The sequence below is a fragment of the Mastigoproctus giganteus genome, chromosome 1 (genome assembly GCF_048544385.1).
Source record: "Mastigoproctus giganteus isolate SK-2022 chromosome 1, ASM4854438v1, whole genome shotgun sequence".
NCBI lineage: Eukaryota > Metazoa > Arthropoda > Arachnida > Uropygi > Thelyphonidae > Mastigoproctus > Mastigoproctus giganteus.
Genome location: NC_143575.1, coordinates 62,350,727 through 62,372,288, shown reverse-complemented (window position 1 = coordinate 62,372,288; position 21,562 = coordinate 62,350,727). Strand labels below are relative to the sequence as shown.

The following is a 21,562-nucleotide window of genomic DNA, read 5'->3' as shown; positions in this document are numbered from 1 at the left end:
ATTAAGCAGGTATTGGACAATTTATTGGCTTGGACCATTTTGCATAAATTAAGAATACCAACTAAAGACTTATGATGTTGCTAAAAGGTAGACTGAATTATAGAAAACCTCCTACAGCACTTATAAATGGTATACAGAGTCCACTGGTGCAGGTGGCAAAATATTTAGGTCTAAGAACTGATGACCAGTTATCATTTTTGACATCTTACTTTTCTGCATAAGGTAAAATGATTTAGCTCAGCAATCATACATTTAACAAGGTCTAATCGGGAGTTGAAGAGAAAGGTAAGGTATTGAATTTATATTATAAAGCTGTTTTTTTCCTATAGTGTCCTATGGAGCCTCTGTGTGGTATTCCAGAATAGTCAATGTTAAATTTAAGCAAAAATTACACTCAATACAATGCTCCTTTCTATTTTGTGAGTACACAGGACTTTTTCAACAAATGCCCTGCAAGTCATAGCTGGACACTTGCCTTTAGACTTATTTATTGCCTATAGGGCATTTTGTTACTATATTAAGAAAGGGATTGCTATGTCTTTTATGGACATTACATTGGATGTTGGGTCAGATGTTAAAAAGGTTAAGCTTGATATATTGGGTAAATTAATTAGTTTGGCAACAGAGATGGGATCAAAGTGTTACAGGTAAAGTGACAAGGTTTTTTATCCTAATTGTTGTATTTTTGGACAAATCTAATACCTGGTTCTCCCCAGTAATGAAAATGTCATTTATATTGATTGGACATGGGTCAATCAACTATAAGCTATTTAATTTTGGATTAGTGAATTCTCCATTATGGTCTTGTGGTTATTTGGAGTTGTGGAGTCATCTTCTATATGAGTGTAATTTGTATAATGACTTCAGGGCAGAGTTAAGATTGATAATTTGAGTAGGGGTAAGGAAAGTTCTTTTTTAGTCAATCAGGAAAGATACGACGCATTGCAATCATTTTGTGTGCATGTGTTTCACAAGCGAAGAAGTGGTATCAATAGAATGATTGTTGTTTAACATTCTGTTGGCCATTTGTTGGATTTAACATTAAGTTGGATTGTAGTTGCTCATTGCGCTTTTTTTTTTTTTTTCTGTTATGTTATTTGTTCTGCTCATGCACATACTCACTGATTATTTGAGGCCACCAAGTGTGCTTATGGCAGAAACAAATGATTTTTTTTTTTTTTTTTTACTTTATTTTTATTTCTTCCTTTCCTCTCTCCCCACACATGTATGTGTGTGGTGGGTTTGGAGGGAGAGAATTTTTTTTTTTTTTTTTTTTTTGCTGATTGGGAATTCTGGGAGCGGGATTTGTGGGCACCCACTGGTATTACACTACCTCCAGTGGGCGTGGGATTTTCATGCAGTAAGCACAGGTAGAATAGCAGACCCAGGTCTGGCTCCTCAAGTCTAGGGATTGGAACCAGACAGGGGATGCCATATGGTTGGTGGCATCTGCTTGGTGGCAAAGAAGTCTGGTATTAACAACATACCATAACACAATACACATTATACTAACATGCATACACATTTCAGGCCTACCCTTCAAAATTTATTAAAATACAGGTTATTCAGGTGGAGATAGACGAAAGTCTGGGTTCCACCCGAGTCATGAATACATACATGACTCGGGTGGAACTGAGTCATGAATACATACATGTCCTTGCTGGAAGTGATATCTTCCTCACCCCACATGGACACAGGCAATAGAAGTGCCCATGCCTTATGACCTAACAATAGCCACTGAAGAATTCTCAGCAGACTTAGCTAACCTTCAGGAGCCATTCCTTCAGGAATGGCTCCTGAAGTTAGTTTATTTTCTCAGAGAAGAATTCCCCTAACAGGAAGCAGATGAAACGATAAACCAAGACCACACGATGGAAAAAAAGCACATTAGATTATGTATTTGCCCTAAAAGCCAACCCACTTGATACCTTGAAGCAAGGGACTAAACTGACACCACAGATGACTCTCGAAATCAGGAAAACTTAGAACCAGATAGAGTAGCTGCTTGTGGAAACTAAATTGGAAGAGAGATCCAGATTAGTAATAGACAATAACAGCGGCAAATGATACAAGAAAGCAAACTTACACAGTATCAGCCAAAACACTTCCCATATCACCTGTCCATTCCCTCTAACAGTGTGTCTAATTCTTACTTGAATTTATTCAAACTACCCACTTATATACCACAAAATAAAAAATAAAATAAAAAAATGGGTAGTTTGTTTCAACAACAAACTACCCATTGGCTGAAGGTAAATTTCCACACATCTGTTGTGCAACCATCCTTCCTCAATTTGTATTTATACCCCCTCGTTTGTAATCTGTGCAAGGATGCACCCATTCCAACAGATGCACATTCTTCCTAAAATGAGGCGTGCACATCTCTTTGAATTAGTCAAGATGTGGCCTAACCATTGCCTTATAATGAGATAATCACTTTCTTATCCTTTGCTGAAAAAAGTCCTGGATATGAGTGACAAAATCCATGAGATGTATGCACTGCTTATAAAACTTCATATAGAGTAAAACGTCGATAATCCGAACTAATTGGGACCAGGGGTAGTTTGGATTTCCGATTTGTTCGGATTTTAAAACTTATCAAAAATACTGTTCTGGAGACTAAAAAAAGGGTTTAGTAGTTTAAAAATAAAAACATCAAGTTGTACATAACATATTTTTATTCATAGGTAAAAAAATAAATGTAACTTTCAGCCACAATAACACGTATGTATAGGCCTTTAACAAAAATTACTTATTTTTTGCCAGATTTTTGAACTCTATTTCTTTGCTGTAGATCTCTCTCTTTTTGGCAATAGTTGAGTTCGACAACATCCAATCTGTTGCTCGTATCTAGCTACAGTTGGCAGAATCACCATCCTCCCCACCCCGAGATCCATCGATGACAGGAGGAATTTATGGGCTTTTTTCAAAATGTGGCCGAGTTAATCAGTCTCAAGCAGCATGGTTTTTCTCTCCAAAATTTGGAGTTTTTCATCCACCAAACCGGAAAAACAACCAGCAAACATAAGCAATTTACAGACAGTATACACAGAGCAATACAGTCTTAATTGCAAATGCTACCAAAATCCAACAACAAAAAACAGCATCTTTGAAGATCATTAGATGTTCTCATAGGGGATTTTTTTTTTTTTTTTTTTTTTTTGCACCATCATCTTAATAAAGTTTCGATGCGAACTTTAAAAAATTACTTTCCAGCAAAGGTAAAGAAAGCCAACACGAGAATGACAAATAACTTATGCATAAAATTAGTTCCCCAATACGGCACTCCAGCACTGGCGGTAAACAGGCGGTAGGTGTTATCGGTCTGGAGCAGAAGTCGAGAACGACATGATTGACAGGTAGGTGTGGCAAATGATATGCTGATTGGTTGCATGAATACAACACATGATAACAGTACCACTTTAGTAGCACTCAGAAGCACTAATGGTTACTTGCCTCAATGGTAACTTGCCATAATGAACACTTTCCATAATGATGAAAAAATATGGTCAGGTTACCTCCACTTGAATCCCATGGGAGCTTCAATCCCTCCCAAAGTGGAGGGGGTAACATAACCTTTCTTTAGAATCAATCATATTTAGAAATACATTTTTTTTATGACTGTATTTTTATTTTCTTGTTCAAAAATAAGCTCTAATGGTGAAAAAAGGTCAGGTTGCCTCCACTTGAATTCCATGGGAGCTTGAACCGCTCCCGAAATGGAGGGGTAGCCTAACCCTTTTTTCTTTAGAATCATGGGTAGACTAGCGCATAAATTGTTTATAACAAAATATTAATTTTTTATTACTGTACTTTTAAAGACACTTGTGCAGATACACACGTATCATAATGTCAATCAACACCTCAATTGCTATTTACTATATATATATATATATATATATATATATATATATACATACACATACACACACACATATACATACACAGTATATATATAATGTGTGGTTTGTAGAATAAATAAAGTGTCTGAAAATGGAAAGTACACAGGGTGCCTGAACTAAGAGAAGTTAAAGAGATAGTAGAAAGTGGAAGTGAAGTAGTGGTTAAACAGGTGAAAGAATTTGAAAAACTAGTTCAAAAATGAACTGGGACTGAGGGAAAAAAAAGAATATATAAGTAAATAAATAACACTATATTCAGATATGGGAAGGCAATTTTAGCAAAAGATCAAATCAGGGGATGGCAAATATGCAAACTCTGAATATAGTAGATGAAAATATGATACATAGCCAGGAAATTCATCAGGAGACTACTCCTGACCATGTATCAGGTGTTATAGCGCTAATTCTGCCCTTTCCTATGTTTCAAACTTACGCTAAAGTCAACGACTTAATTTTCTGTACCTGTCCTATCTAGATCTCTCTCAAAAGCTTCGATATAATAATCACTTTAAGTACCAAATGAAAAGTACAAAGCAGAGTAATTATCCTCAAGTAAAAGCGTATATTCTTCTAAATAAAATGGCAAAAATTAGTCGCTATAACTGTAATAGATACGTGTTAAAGAGGCCTACAATTGTTAGCCAGCAACAGCTATATCAGTTAGCCACTTACAAGTGTAAACACCGGATGGACGCATTCACTTTAAGATGCAAATTAGGGCAAAGGGAGAGGGTAAGAAACAGTGATACTCATGTGGATAGACAGATACCTCTCAGCCCATACAAATGCTGCATGAATGCGAGCAATAGCTCTATCATTACCTAAAAAAGGGAGATGGTAGAGTGGCTCCACGTGTTGCTGGAATATTCATTAGGTCGCGTGATGAGGCGATGTTAGATACCTCTTTGAACCCAGTACTTTTCCATGATGTACCATCAAGCATCTTAAGACTTGGCTCCCGCCAATGAGAAAAAAAAGTTTTGAATGAACAGTGTGGGCGGGCTTGGGACATAAAAAGCGGATCCTCGCAAGGAGAAGCACAGACGGAGAGAAGCTGACATGACCATTGCAGAATCCTCCACTGGAAGAAGACTCGAGATGTCGAAGGAAGGATCAGCGAGCCAAAGAGCCCAGCGAGAAACTGACCATCGTTCTGCTGAGCCAACGCCCAGAGCCGGCCGAGGAAATAGAAGAACCACAGCCGTGGACTGATCAACCCAGCATGATATCTTGAACTGGTAAGTTAAAATGATATGAGTACGAAAATGAGAGTAAACATGATGCTGTTAAAATGTTTCCTTTCTAGTTTCATATAATCTGAGCCTATTGATACTTAAGAATGTAAAACCTTAAAAGTTAAGTTTGATCTTATAATTGCTGGACTACTTTGATGAACATGAAATGTCATAATATATCTTTTGAGTGAAGTGTGTAAATTCTCTCTTGTATTAAACTTTGTTATGTTTTGTGTTATAAAGGTTTCTTTTTCTCTTTTGCTGCCAAAACCTCACATTCAACCACTAAAGTGGTAGAGCTAAGTGTTAAAGTATGATTAGAAGTTAACTGCGGCATCGAATAATTAATTACATAGTTACCCGATGATGATTACAACGCAAAAGCCCAAACTGTGGGATGGAGAGGGGAAGTAATCTTTTCCCTCTTTATTCTGAGGGTATACGAGGCTTTGTCCTATAGAAACTTCCTAGATGAAAGCAGAACTAGGTACCAGACAGGCGAATATGTTAAGTATAATAAGATAACCAACCAAAAGAAAAAGGCAAAAACGACCTAACTACACTAAGAATAAAAAAGTATGAGTTATGCCTAGTCTGGCTATTGCTGTTACAGCCACACCCTAAAGCTCGCGAAGGCAAAAAAACTGCAGACAAATGGGGAAACCTAAGTAAGCAAGCACAAACCCTAAAACGAGAGGGGTAACACAGGCGCTGCATTTCCAAACTTGTCTGTAGTATTAGAAAAGGGGGGGAGGGAAGTTTGGAGCCGTAATCTATAAAACCCTGTTATCTGATCATCTAAATTTTACCGGATTTTTATCTCCTATAGTTCGGAATTATTGTTCTATATTCTGATTCTCATGTTCCTTCACATTTTGGTATGTCCGATGCCTTCTGTCTAATGTTTCATGTTTTTAGGCCATCTTTCCCAATTTTTTTTCAGCGATAGAGGTCATCCCTATCTGTTTCTCTAAATCTATAAAAACTTGGTGACTTGTCATTGTTTCTCCCTTTCGCATCTTGGCTGTGTACGTCACTCCTCCACTCTACTTAATGACTCCAGGTAACTTTTAGTTTAAATTTCCCTTCTCTACAAGCCTATGGTATACTAACGCTTGCTTATACCAGAACCCTTTCTTTAAGGTTGGGCCTTACATACCCAGTAAGTTCAGTATTTTTAATGACTTTTTCTACACTTTTTTTCTTTATACTGTCTTTTTTTATTTTTTCCCGTTTGTAAAACTATTAGTGCAATAGTAGTAGTAGTAGTAGTAGTGGTGGTGGTGGCATGTGATGCAAGAAAGCAAGTGTATGAGCTTATTCAGCATCAGCCAAAAAAATAAAAAATAAAAAAAAAAATATATATATATATATATCACACCATTCCCTCCAAATGCCTGTCCAGTTCCTCCTTAAATTTATTTAACCTATCAATTTCCACAACGACAGATGGAAGTTTGTTCCAGCAATTAACCACCTGCTGGCTAAATGCAAATTTCCACACATCTATTATTCTACAGATGTAGAATAGATGTCTTTTCTTAATTTGAATTTATGCCTCCTTAGATTCATAATCTGAAAAAGTGGAAGGATCCCATCAGAATTCAGCGTGCTCAACCCATTCAAGGCCTTATACACCTCAATCAGATCACTGCGCAAGTGCTTAGTTTCCAGCCACTGCAATTTGCAGAAATTAAGCCTCTTGGTAAGAGGATCCCTTCATTCCCCTACCAGTCTTGTTGCCCTTCTCTGTACACACACAAGCAAATCTACATCCTTCCTAAAATGAGGCCACCAGACCTGTACACAGTACTCAAGGCATGCCCTGACCATTGCCTTATACAGGAGGACAATCACCTCCTTTTCCCTGCTAGCAAAATTCCTATATATCATTGACAAAATTCCATGACCTGCCCTGGCAGCCTGTCTGCATTGCTCAGAAAACTTGATATCTGATTGCACAATTACTCCCAGGTCATCTTTTTCATTTTCTACCACCTTAAGTGTAGTACCACACAGTCGGTACGTTTCTCTGGGGTTACTTTTACCCATATACAGTACTTTGCATTTGTCAAGGTTAAACTTCAGTTGCCACTTCTTAGCCCATCTGCCCAAATTTTGTGTAACAGTGCCAAAAGCTTTCCTGAAATAAAAATATATGATATCAAAATTATTTTTTGCATCCAGTTCCTTTGTAACCACATCATAATATCCTATTAAATTTGTCAGACAAGACTTTCCCTTAACAAACCCATGCTGTGTCTGAATTATTGCTGCAGTCTTGTCTAGATGATCCTGCGATGCATCTTTAACCAGTGACTCCATTATTTTACCTGGAACAGGAGTTAAACTAACTAGTCTGTAATTACTCTTGTCATCCTTCAATCCCCCTTTGTGAATTGGGGATACATTTGCACATCTCCAGTCCGTGGGGACCTCCCCTGAGTCCAAGGATGCTCTCAAAATTATGGCTAAGGGTTTGCTTAGTTGCTTTGCCACATCTAATATAACTGGATAGAACCCATCCACCCCGGGTGCATTTCTTATGTTTAACTTCAACAATTTCTCCTCCACTTTGCTCTCAGTTATTACAAAATAATTAAGCACCCTGCTACAATTTTATAGCCTTCTGACATTTTCAAACCTTAATTCTTCATTGTGTGAATGTAGATGCAAAATACTCATTCAGTTTGTTTGCTATCTGAGTAGGATCATCAACAGTCGAACCATCAATATCAAGTGGACCAATCAGATTCATCCCTTTCCTTTTAAAGTTTATATAAGTAAAAAAAATCTTAAGTATAAGTAAAGAAAGCTGTTTTTCTTAGCATTCTTGGCCAAAGATTTCTAGTAATCTGTCTTCACCTGCCTAACCTCCTTTGTGGTCTGATTACAGACTGGCTTATATCTGCCATAGGCTTCCCAGTCGCTTGATAATTTATATGCATCCCATGCATTTTTCTTCTCTGTCACGAGTCTCATTAGTTCATTTGACAACCATTTAGGCCTAAACCTTGAACAATATTTCTTAATAGATATGAAACTTTTAGTAGCTTCCACGATTAATTCCTTGAATAATTCCCATTTAGAATTTACTGTTGGTAACATTGTCAGTTGATCCCACTGTACAGAATTTAAAAACTGTCTTAGACCAATGTACTCACCTTTACAGAAGCAAAAACCTTTTCCTTTACCCCTGATGGTGATTATATATTTAAGTAAATCCCACATCAGTACACTGTGATCACTGCCACCTAGTGGTTGGTTACTTTATCTGAAAGTTCTTAATACACGAATCATCACTACTGATAACCAGATCAAGAGTATTACCCTCTCTAGTTGCCTCTCGAACATGCTGCTGCAGAAAACAATCATCCAATAAATCCACAAAAGTCTTACTAGTGTGAGTGACCAACCACAAGTTCCAGTCAATATCTGGGAAGTAAAATCCCCCATTTTGCTTTCGCAGTGATAACTTATGTCACAACAAACTGACTCGACAGTGCACTATTCATCTATATAAACTGGATGAACTTTTGATTTTATGTTTTTCTTAATTAACAGCATGATACCTCCTCCCTTCCTATCCTTTCTGTACACATTGTACTCCCAAATTCCAATTCTGCATTCCTAATATCAGTGTAACACCACGTCTCTGATATCCCAACGATATCCGCCTTTGATGTCTTGACCAACACTTCAAATTTATTTACTGTACTTCTAGCATTGGTATATATATGCACCTATTCCTAGTTACCCTGGCACGTCCCATATACCCACCTGTTTCACGATAACTGCCATCAATCCCTGAAACCTCCAGCACCCTTCGCTCCATGTCGCTACTTATTCTAATAGAAGTTGTGCAAGAATCACCTTCACCTCTGCCTGCGGCTACTTTTAATCTTTTAGTCTTTGAATCCCTCCAAGCTAGCAGTTTTCCGACCCACCTAACACTGCCTCAATAGCATCAGCAAATATTCTTGCACCCTTTCTATTTAAATGTATCCCATCCCTGTAGAAGCAGTCTCTCCTGTTAACAAGCACAAAACATTCTGAAAAAAATTCTACCCCTTGAGCCTTGCACATTCTGATTGACAAGGCTCTCATCGTGTACTCCCTCCTATCATGTCTGGGCAGAATTGCAGACACTTTCGAATTTAACCCCGATTCACGACTTTTTTTTTTTGCAACATTGACCTGTACTTGTTAAGTAAATCTACAGATCTTCTACTCTTAATGTCATTGGTGCCAATATGTACAACAATATCACCTTTTGTGCCCTTAAAAGATATATGCTTTACATCATCAACTTTTGTCTCTGGCAGACATACATACCTTGGTCCTGTTCCATCTATCCTTTTTACACAATATATTCCCCATCTCCCTAACAATAGAGTCACCAACAATAACTAGTTCCTTTGGGACCAGCACATTCTGCCTTGGAGATTGCCGCTGTGTTACCTGGTGCCCAGGAGCAAGCTCTGGTGTTGAGTTGGGCAGCTCTGAGCTTTATGGGCCCCTCAATTTCTTCGAGGGCATCTAAACCCATGTTTAGTCTCTAGAGCAAAGTTTCCGGCATCCCTCTCCCCCCATACTTCTCCTTCAACCCATGCACGGTACTAAGTACTATAGGTTTTGATACCTTTCATGTTTGGGATTTTCATAAAAAAAACCCTACACCTCAAGCTTTTAGAGATGCCCAGTAGAACACTGAGTTGATGCCTAATTTCTAGACACTCTCTGCACCTGGCACACACGAAGACATCCTCCTTGGCTAGATAGTTCAAACATTTCACAAATTGTACATTTTTTTAGGCTGTGATGCATTGGAGAATCGCCCCCTTAGTTCTCCCCCGAGTCTCAGAACTCCTGCCACTTTGTGCCCATTGGTTTGCTGCTCTAGTCTGGGGCATGATATTTTAAATTAATAAGATCAATAAATTTAATTAATTGTCAATACTACGCTATCTAATAGAATCCTAAATGCAGTGACACGTATTACGCTATATAATTATACATTAGAGCTACCTACCACAATTAAAAATTTGAATTCCCTACTACTCTATACAAAAACAATGGCTGCAAGATTTGAATGAAATAACGGTTTTACGTATATTAAGTAGTAATCTACAAAAACTCTTTATCAAAATTAAAAATAACCAGTGTAACTATAAGACTACGTATAAAGTACAATATAAAATAACAATTATTTAAATAAAAAGACAAACACTTATCGCTTTTTCAGAGCCTGTAATTCACAGGTGTAATTTTTAAAGTCAGCGCCCTCTGCCAAATACGAGGGTGATACTAACACTCCGTCTATCCTCTCTATCCTCGGTCCTATGGCTATTTTTGCCTTCTTTTGAAGATCTTTTCTCTCCTTCCCCTAGAAGTTACCATATGCTTGTCTATACTTTTTTATTACCTTTCACTCCTTCCGTACATACATTTGCATTGTATTCCACATTACACTTGTAAATATTTTAATTTACATTTTTTACACTGCATAGGGACTACCTTGTCTACTAGTATTACAATAAAAGGACACATATCCTCAGTCCTATGGCTATTTTTGCCTTCTTTTGAAGATCTTTTCTCTCCTTCCCCTAGAAGTTACCATATGCTTGTCTATACTTTTTCATTACCTTTCACTCCTTCCGTACATACATTTGCATTGTATTCCACATTACACTTGTAAATATTTTAATTTACATTTTTTACACTGCGTAGGGACTACCTTGTCTACTAGTATTACAATAAAAGGACACATATCCTCCCCCCCCCCCACTTTTTCTAATGCTACAGGCAAGTTTGAAAACGCTGTGCCTGACACATGGTCAGGAGTAGTCGGCTGATGAATTTCCTGGCTATGTATCATATTTTCATCTACTATATTCAGATTTCGCATATTTACCATCCTCTGATTCGACTTTTTAAATATATTTATTTATTTAAATAATGACAAAAGTTAAAATATAATAAAATAAATAAATAAATACTGTGCCGCCATCTATTTTCCTTTTATATAAGCTGATTCGGCTTACATTATGTCAGTGGTGTGGCTCTGCTTTAGAGTGCTGTCTGTTCTATAATTTATTTTTCGCTGCATAAGGACCACCGCCGTGCAAATCCTCTGCATTGGTGGATCGATCGGAAGAGGAATGGGTGGTTTGGTTCTTCGATCTTTTCACCCTTTGCGACGATCTGTATAGCTATTGAAATGCAGCAATTCCATGACCATTATTGGTCTCGTGGCCCTCTGTCGATATGGGGCATAATGGTCAGTCTATTATTTTGATATTGTTATCTTTTAGTAGTTCCTTTAACCCTTTTTGGTGATATTTCACGTCATTCGGAACTGGTACCTTTCGAGGGGTGGGTGATACCGCTAAATTATTATGTAATTGGCATTTTAAATTTTATATCGGTTTTATTAATTGGATTTAAAGTGCTAAATTATATAGGGGCTGATCGGCTACTCTTTATATCTTACCTTTACTTTCCCTTTCCCGTTCGTTCGTTTTATTTTGGGTTATTTTTATGTTAATTTTCGCTCTACAGTTTTTGCCATACTACTGGCTTATGTTTTATTTTAAAGAAACCTTTTCTTTTTTGGTAAACCTAAATCAACAATATAGTAAAAACACTCATGAACTCCAAAAATCTGCTTTTAATAATGAGAAAAGAACAAAAATGAACAGAACGAAACTTTTATTAATTTAATTTTCATCAAAAAATCAACCAACGTTTTATTTTCCTTACAAATTTCTTCTATTTTTTAAAAGAATCATTACTAGTATTATATGTTTACCGTTCATCACAAAACTTTTATGCACCATTCTTTACTCATAAATACACATTATAATGCCAACCAATTATTACACAGTACCTGTCACGCCCACACCCAATCATTTCATCGTTTGCCATGCCTGCCTGTCAATCAATATATTCTTGATTTCGGCTCTAGACCGATAACACCTACCTTCTGTTTACTGACGAGCAGCGCCAGAGTCCGGTGTAGTAGCAGTAGTGGCACGTGTATGAGCTTATGCAGCATCAGTCAAAAAATATAATAATAATAAAATTTTTAAAAATTTACACAATTCCCTCTAAATGTTTGTCCAATTCCTCCTTAAATTTATTTAACCTATCAACCTCCACAACGACAGATGGAAGTTTATTCCAGCAATTAACCACCCGCTGGCTAAAGGCAAATTTCCGCACAGGAAAGACAGATTCTACATATCTGTCTTTCCTCAATTTGAATTTATGGCCCCTTAGGTTCGTAATCTAAACATGTGGAAGAATCCCATCAGAATTCAGCGTGCTCAACCCATTCAAGGCCTTATACACCTCAATCAGATCACCGCGCAGGTGCCTAGTCTCTAACCACTGCAGTTTGCAGAACTTAAGCCTCTCTTCGTAAGAGGATCCTTTCATTCCCCTCACCAATCTTGTTGCCCTTCTCTGTACACGCTCAAGCAAATCTACGTCCTTCCTAAAATGAGACCTCCAGTCCTGTACGCAGCACTCAAGTGTCGGGAAACTAATTTTCCGCGTAAGTTATCCGACGTTTCTCTTCGTTCTCGTGTTGGCTTTCTTTACCTTAGCCTATTTTCCTTGTTTTTAATTTCTGTTATGGTTGACTTTCCAACCACCTCAAAATCTTGCTAACGAAGACCCGCTTTCTCCCTTTGAAAGTATGTTTAAAATCTCAATCCTCGATTTAATTGTTAATTTCTGTTTCCTTTTAAAAGACGACCATAACTATGGTACGGTAAAATAAAACCCTGTAAAAATAAAAACCCTGTTCAGAATCTCTTTATTTCTATATCTTCGTAAACTTTTTACTCCATATCTCACTTGCAATTTCTGCATACCATGTCCTTTTTTATTGATTGTCTATTATCTTTTTTCGCTGTTTCAGATTTTACAATTAAAAAAAAAAAGTCAGTGAACAGAAATAACAGATTATAAAGTTCGTTGAATAACAGATTACAAATTGTTATGTTTAGTTAGCACTATACAGATATTAATTTAGCTATGTACGTAAGCGTAAATTAAATTTTATTTTGCTAACCTGTGGATAATATTCTTCTGATTTTTACACATTGTTTAATTTTGTTAATTGGTAAGGTAAAATAAAAGTATAAATTTATGCTTTATATCTTCATTTTTACAGCCTGAGGATAATATTCCTCCGGTTTTCGCTTGTTACAATTGCCGTTTAATAGAATCAAAATTCAATTCGCAAACGGCAATGACAATAGCCGGCCCTTACTGCAATTATTTTATGGCACCAGCATAAAAAAAAAAAATGCTGGCTCGTTCGGATTTTCGATGCTCTACTCCTGTATGACTACACAATTACCAAGTCTTTTTTCATTCTCTACTACTCTGAGTATGGTACCATACAACTAATACATTAATCTAGGATTACTGCTACCAATATGTAATACCTTGCATTTGTCAATATTAAACTTCAATTGCCATTCCTAGGCCAATTGGCTAATTTTTCTAGATCTTGTTGCAAACATATCCTATTTACTATCATTATCTACCATGCCAAATGATGCAAGAAAGCAAGCTTATATAGCATCAGCCAAGGGGGGAAAAAATTACACAATTCACCATCCATACCCTCCACGAATGTCTAGTTCTTCCTTTCAGTTTATTCAAACCACTCACTACCACAACAACAGATGGAAGTTTGTTCCAACAATCAAATCGCCCACAGGCTGAAGGCAAACTTCCACCCATCTATTCTGCAGCCATCCTTCCTCAATTTGAATTTATTTGGTTGTCATATGTGTAGTTTCTGCAAGAGGAAGAATGCCATCAACATTTGGCTTAATCCTTTCAAGGCCTTAAACACCTCAATTAGATACCTGCCATAGGTGACTAGTCTCCAGATGGGGACTCCTACAAAGAAAGTTGCAGAACAGAAACCTTTTTTGGCAAGAGCACCCTTTTGTTCCCTTCACCAATCTGGTTGCCCTTTTCTGCACCCAATTAGCAGATCTACATCCTTCCTAAAGTGAGGCCTCCAAACCATAAACATTATTCAAGATGTGGCCTAACCATAGCCTTGTACAAAGGGATAATCACCTTATCCCTGCTAGCAAAGTTTCTGTATATCATTGACAAAACCCTATGAGCTGTCCTGTCTGCACTGCTGAGAGAATTTCATATCTGATTGCAGCATTATCCCATGATCTTTTTCATTTTCCACTACCCTGAGTGCAGTACCACACAGTTGATAAGTTACTCTGATTGAGGTGTATAAGTAGTAGTAGTAGTAGTAGTGGTGGTGGCACATGATGCAAGAAAGCAAGTGTAGGAGCTTATGCAGCATCAGCCAAAAAAAAAAAAAAAAAAAAAAAAAAATCATCACACCATTCCCTCCAAATGCCTGTCCAGTTCCTCCTTAAATTTATTTAACCTATCAACTTCCACAACGACAGATGGAAGTTTGTTCCAGCAATTAACCACCCGCTGGCTAAAGGCAAATTTCCGCACATCTATTCTACATCTATCCTTTCTTAATTTGAACTTATGTCCCCGTAGGTTCGTAATCTGAACAAGTGGAAGGATCCCATCAGAATTCAGCGTGCTCAACCCATTCAAGGCCTTATAGACCTCAATCAGATCACCGCGCAGGTGCCTAGTCTCCAGCCACTGCAATTTGCAGAACTTAAGCCTCTCTTGGTAAGAGAATCCCTTCATTCCCCTCACCAATCGTGTTGCTCTTCTCTGTACACGCTCAAGCAAATCTACATCCTTCCTAAAATGAGGCCTCCAGACTTGTACGCAATACTCAAGGCGTGGCCTGACCATTGCCTTATACAGAGGGACAATCACCTCCTTTTCCCTGCTAGCAAAATTCCTATATATCATTGACAAAACCCCATGACCTGCCCTAGCAGCCTGTCTGCATTGCTCAGAAAACTTCATATCTGACTGCACAATTACTCCCAGGTCTTTTTCATTTTCTACCACCTTAAGTGTAGTACCACACAGTTGGTACGTTTCTCTGGGGTTACTTCTACCCATATGCAGTACTTTGCATTTGTCAAGGTTGAACTTCAGTTGCCACTTCTTAGCCCATCTGCCCAAATTATCTAGATCCTGTTGCAGTAGCACACTGCCATTACTGTCATTAACAACCCTGCCAACCTTTGTGTCATCTGCAAACTTCGACATTAAGCCTGATATAAGCCTGATAAGGCCTTGAATGGTTTGAGTAAGCTCCACGCTGAAGGGATTCTTCCTCTTGCCCAGATTATTTGAGTTTATGTCACCTGAGGGGACATAAATTGAAATTGAGGAAAGACAATTGTAGAATAGATGTGTGGAAATTTGCCTTTAGCCAGTCGGTGGTTGACTGCTGGAACAGGTTTCCATCTGTCATTGTGGAATTTGACAGCTTAAATAAATTAGAGGCAGAACTAGAAAAATATTTGGGGTGAAATGGGAAGGGGTTTTTTTTTTTTTTTTTTTTTGCTGATACTGTATAAGCTTGCTTTCTTTCACCATATGCCTCTACTAATGCTAATACTCTGGGCTTACTGCTACCCATACGGAGTACTTTGCATTTGTCAATGTTAAAATACAACTACCATTTCTCACCATTAACCTAATTTTCCTAGACTTTGTTGCAGTAGCTCATCCTGATTACTAATTAACCACCCCGCCAACCTTTTTGTATCATCTGCAACTTAGACATTACGCCTGATATGCATTCATCAAATCATTAATAAATATTGAAAAGAACAATGGGCCCAGCACAGAACTGGGGGTATCAATGGGGACTGCTCTCTGTGGACATTAGTCCACAGAGAGCAGTCCCCATTGATAACCACCCACTGTCTTCTTCAACTCAACCATCCCTTAATCCATAGCAGAAACTTGTCCTTAATGCCACATTGCTCCAGTTTATAACAAAAGCTTTTCCCTTGACCATAGTTATCTTGAATTAAATTCCCCATCAGTACAATATGATTGCTGCCATCCAGGTGATCTTTTACCTGCAGATTCTTAATGCAAGAAGAATCATCGCTGATAACCAGATCAAGAGTATTGCTTCATTGTGTTGCCTCTCTAACATGCTGCTGTAGAAAATAGTAATCAAATAAATCTAAAGGCCTTGCTAGTGTGTGAGTGACCAAACCACAAATTCTAGTCAGCATCTGGAAAGTTAAAATACCCCATTAAAAAACATTCTGATTTACTGGCACACTGAATTTTGAAAGTGAGAGTACATACTTTAAATTTTGTTTACCCAGTGCTTATATCACATCAAACTGACTCAACATTGCATATAAACCTCATTAGGTGCCCAGATCCAGAGTCCAATGCAATTCATCTCTTAAAACACACCAGCGTTAAGGAAAATACAGGGTTATACAGTATAATGAAAATATATTATTATTTTTTAAATAATAACTACCATTATTGTAATAACTTAAAACCTACTCAAAAATGAAGAAAAACCTATTTCTGTATTAATTCCATATTTAAAAATAAAAAAAGTTGCAAACAGGTCACCTAGAATAAAGGCAAAATAGACGTAAAAAAAAACGTCTGGTCTTATCATTCCGGCTGCCACTTGACATGGTTTGCAATCTGCCTGTATTGAGGGATAACGAATTCTGAAGGGTTCGCATGGAGATAACGAAATTCTTCAGAATTCGCTTTATCCTTAGATATATTATATCCAGTAATTGAGATAGGATTTTGCATTTCGCTCTGTGGGTTGGCTGTGGTCCCATATTAACATACGATATACGTATATATTATCGGTCGAGATTCAGAAACGGGTACCCCTTCCAGATTGCTAGCGATAAGGCCGTGATTTACGGGTGCTGACTCCGGCCATTGACAGCTACAACAGTTACAATGAAGTTTCAAACTCTTCTGGTCTTCAGCATAAATGGACATTTATCTATTTTAGGTTAAAATGCACCGTTCCAGTTCGTCACGCGCATCAATAATATCATGTACATAGGAGTGTATAGCAAAATTTTCCATTTCGACCTGGTTATCATCTAATTATCATATAACTGTCATAGGATAAATATATAAACAAAAACATTTTAACAAATATTCATATGCCATTCACCCACTGTACAAAATAAACCAGAAACATTTGCTGGAACAAACTATCTGCAATTAAAGTCAGAGTCAATTCTTACTTGCCACATTAATAAAATACTTCTAACGTTATATGTACGAATTGAATTTTACCTTACTAAGAGTTCTCTGCATTTCCCTGTGCTCTTTCGTGAAGAGCCCTGTTTCATCTAATGCAGATACAGCAGTTTTTATTCCCCTATTAATGGATACATGCGATCTCTTTCCAAAAGGAAGAGAATAAGGAGCAAAATAATCACATTTAGACAACGCGGCATTTCGAAACAAGAAACTTTTCGCGATTTTAAACATTGCGTATAACAAGCATTAAAGGTAAAAAGCATACAGCTGACTAAACCACGGAGAAGTAAGATACTGTACACAGTGAACACTAACTCAATTACTCCCAGCGCTCTTACCAGAGTAATAACGCGCATGTCCAACGCTTATAAGTTGCTACCACGTGGTTGCTACTGTCTTTCGAGTTCTAGAGTTCGTTGAACGTAGAAATTGTTTTTCGTAGCTTTTTATTACTATTATTATAATTATTTGTGTATTTTTTCTATTATTATAATTATTTGTGTATTTTTTCCTATCATTATAATTATCTGAATACTCCTCCAGTATAGCTTCATAGTCACGGTTACCTCGCAAGTCACCGTCAGCTCCAACCTGTCGTCAATCGTATTCTGATGGAACAGTTCCGACTTGTCACCAAACCTGTAATTCTGACGAAGCATGCGCGGCGCTCGCTGAATTAAAAATAATGAAAAATAAGATCTTTCGTAATTTTTTCATATTATTATTATATTCTTTGTATTTCTCTGAAGTATAAGAGCACAATGTATTAGTGGCTCTGGTTAGCAGGTAAATGCTGCAACGTTCATAGGATGCCAGACCTAAGACAATAAATAAATAAAGGGAAAGAATTAAATAAAAATTAGAACCAAAGTCAAAAGCAGTTCAATTCATTCATTACATTGAAACTTTTTCTGAAAACAACAGTTGGGATTAGTCAAAATGACAGATGTAAATTTATGGATTTAAGGTCAAATAAGCAATATTTTAAAATATAATGGCCAGACATTGATTAAAATACAGCTTAGAAAGATATTAAGATGACAGTGATGTGTGCCAGTTGTAATAAACATATAAAATAATACATAATTTTATGTAAACACTACTGGGTTCAGGTGGGTGATAATAAAAGGTTTCAATACAGTGAAACAGGTGCAGTGGCCTCATTGTACTCACAGAATTGTACTGACTGACTGACGCGAAACGCTTGCCTTTCAGTGCTTTCTTCGGACGTGGAATCAGAAAGAAATCACAGGGAGCTAAGCAGTAGCGTAGCTACCCTTTTTCGGCCCCGGAGGCAAAGAACATGTTCGGGCCCCTACTTAAATAATGAAATTAATGAAAGTTGCAAAAAAGAGGAGCCAGCCCAAGACGCCGGGCCCCTAAAGGGTCCGGGCCCGGAGGCAATTGCCTTGCCTGCCTACATGGTAGCTACGCCACTGGAGCTAAGTTATTATTATGAGCCATGTAATACAAGGAAGCCTGAGGCTCGGTGAATAAGGGGGATGTGGCACAATCTTGGCATGTATGGCAGTGAACACCACTGGCTGCACAATATTAGCTGTTTGGGGACTGGTATTGTCTTGATGAAGAAAACACTTCACACCAGAATATGGTCGACCTACCATATTCTGGTAGGTCGACCAACTGGAAAGCGACAGTGGCACAAATCACCACTTACTTCAACGAGGGAGGTGCCAGAAACATCTCCACCAAGCCCATCAGGAAATCATTAGCCACAATAGGTTATGGGAGCTGCCGACCCACTTTTATGATTGGTGGTCCGATGAGTCCCGTTTCCAGTTATTTCGAACAAACGGAAGGGTGCGTATCTGGCAGAATCCACAGGAAGCTCTGCACCCATCATGTCAACAAGGAACTATTCAGGCAGGCAGACGGTAGGTAATAATCTGGGGCATGTCCAACTGGCAAACATTGGGACTTTTGGTACGCCTAAACGCATCTGTGAACAGCCCAGGTTCCATGTCCATCCTTGCAGACCATCTTACATCCCTTCATGGTCATTATGCACCCGCAGAGCAATGGACTTCTCCTGCAAGGAAATACGCCTCCACACAGAGCCGTGATGATTAGAACATGGTTCGAAGAGCATTCCGCAGATTTTACCACCATGGAATGGCCTCCCCGTTAAATAGATATGAACCCTGTGGAGCACCTTTGGGATTCTTTGGAATGGTCCGTTCGTGCTTGGGATTCTCCACCCAGGAATGTGACGGAATTGGGGACTGCGGTGCAGCAAGCATGGATGGAAATACCTGTGGAACGCTTTCGTGAACTAGTGAACTCAACTAGTTCACAAAAGCGTTCCACATGTGATTATCACTTTGTATAAGGCAGTAATCAGGCCACGTCTTCAGTACTGATTCTTGAGTTAACTTAACTAGGTTAGTTAAATTGGCTAACTAACAAAAAAAAAAAACAAAAAAAAAAACAATTTCACATATCCATTCCGTCTAAAACTTTGTCCAGTTCCTCCTGAATTTATTTAAGCTATCAACTTCCACAATAACAAATGAAAGTTTGTTCCAGCGATTAACCACCCACTGGCTAAAGGCAAATTTCTGCACATCAATTCTACAACTGCCTTTCCTCAATTTGAATTTATTATTATTATTATTATTATTATTATTATTAGCCATGTGGTGCAAGGAAACCTGAGGCTTATGCTGCACCAGCAAAATAAATAAAAAAAAATTTCTGAATTACCCTGAGAGAGAAAGAGAAGAATGATGATATCCAGCTGAGGACCCTGGGTGTGCCAAGTCCATACTCACCAGATGTGAGCCCCAGGACCGCTTAGGTTCATAATCTCAGCAAGCAGAAGAATCCCATCAGAATTCAGAGTGCTCAACCCATTCAAGGCCTTATACACCTCAATTAGATCACCATGCAGATGCCTAGTTTCCAGCCTCCGCAATTTGTATAATTTAAGCCTTTCTTGGTAAGAGAACCCCTTCATTCCTCTCACCAATCTTGTTGCCCTTCTCTGTACACACTCAAGCAATTCTGCATCGTTCTTAAAATGAGGCCTCCTGACCTGTACACAGTACTCAAAACATTTTTGAGTACTGTGTACTGTGTACTGTGAAAGGCAGTTGTGACCTGACTATTACCCTGTTAGCAAAATTCTTGTATATCATTGACAATCTCCCATGACCTGCTTTTGCAGCACGTCTGCATTGCTCAGAAAACTTCATATCTGACTGCACAATAACTCCCAGGTCTTTTTCATTTTCTACCACCCTAACTGTAGTACCACACAGTTGGTACATTTCTCTAGGGTAACTTCTACCCATAAACAGTACTTTGCATTTGTCGATATTAAACTTCAGTTGCCACCTCTGAGCCCATCTGCCCAAATTTTCTAGATCCTGTTGCAGTAGCACACTGCCAATACTGTCGTTAACAACCCTTCCAACCTTTGTATCATCTGCAAACTTTGACATTAAACCTGATATGCCTTCATCAATATCATTGATAAATATAAAAAACAACAGTAGGCCCGACTGAACCCTGCGGGACTCCACTAATAACATTAATTCACAAAGAGCAGTCTCCTTCTCCCACTCAATCACCCTTTTATCCATTGTAGCAACTTATCCTTAATGGCATTCTGCTCCAACTTGTACAGTAGTCTTACATGCGCATCAGTGATAAAAGCTTTTCTGAAATCCAAGTATATGATATCAAAATTATTTTTTGCATCAAGTTCCTTTGTATACATTAAAATTTGTCAGACGAAACTTTCCCTTAAAAAACACATGCTCTGTCTGAATTTCTGGTGCAGTCTATGCAATGTATCTATAACCAGTGACTCCATTATTTTACCCTGGAACAAAAGTTAAACTAACTGGTCTGTAATTACTCGCGTCCTCTTAAATCCCCCTTTGTGAATTGGAGAAATATTTGCACATCTCCAGTCCATGCGGACTTCCCTTGAATTCAAAGATGCTGTCATAATTATAGCCAATGGTTTGCTTACTTCCTTTGTTGCCTCCTTTAATCTAACTGGATAGATTCCATCAACCCCAGGTGCCTTTCTGATGTTTAACTTCAACAATTTCTCCTCCACTTTGCTCTCACTTATTACAAAATAATTTAACACCTTGTTACAGTTTGATGAACTTCTCGCATTTTCCTCCCTTAATAGCTCCTCATGTGTGAATGTAGATGCAAAATACTCATTCAGATTAT

General features: G+C 38.0%; 1 protein-coding gene across 1 annotated transcript in view; it reads right to left on the bottom strand.

Moving 5' to 3' along the window:
* Nucleotides 1-17,668, bottom strand: part of LOC150090853 (putative acyl-CoA dehydrogenase 6) — a 110,883-nt gene extending 93,215 nt beyond the window's left edge. The window contains exon 1 of the mRNA XM_090380368.1: nt 17,384-17,668. Within this exon, the coding sequence (XP_090236494.1) occupies nt 17,384-17,581 (198 nt within the window). The 5' untranslated portion in view covers nt 17,582-17,668. The remainder of the gene's footprint in view (nt 1-17,383) is intronic.
* Between the last annotated feature and the right edge of the window lie 3,894 nt (nt 17,669-21,562).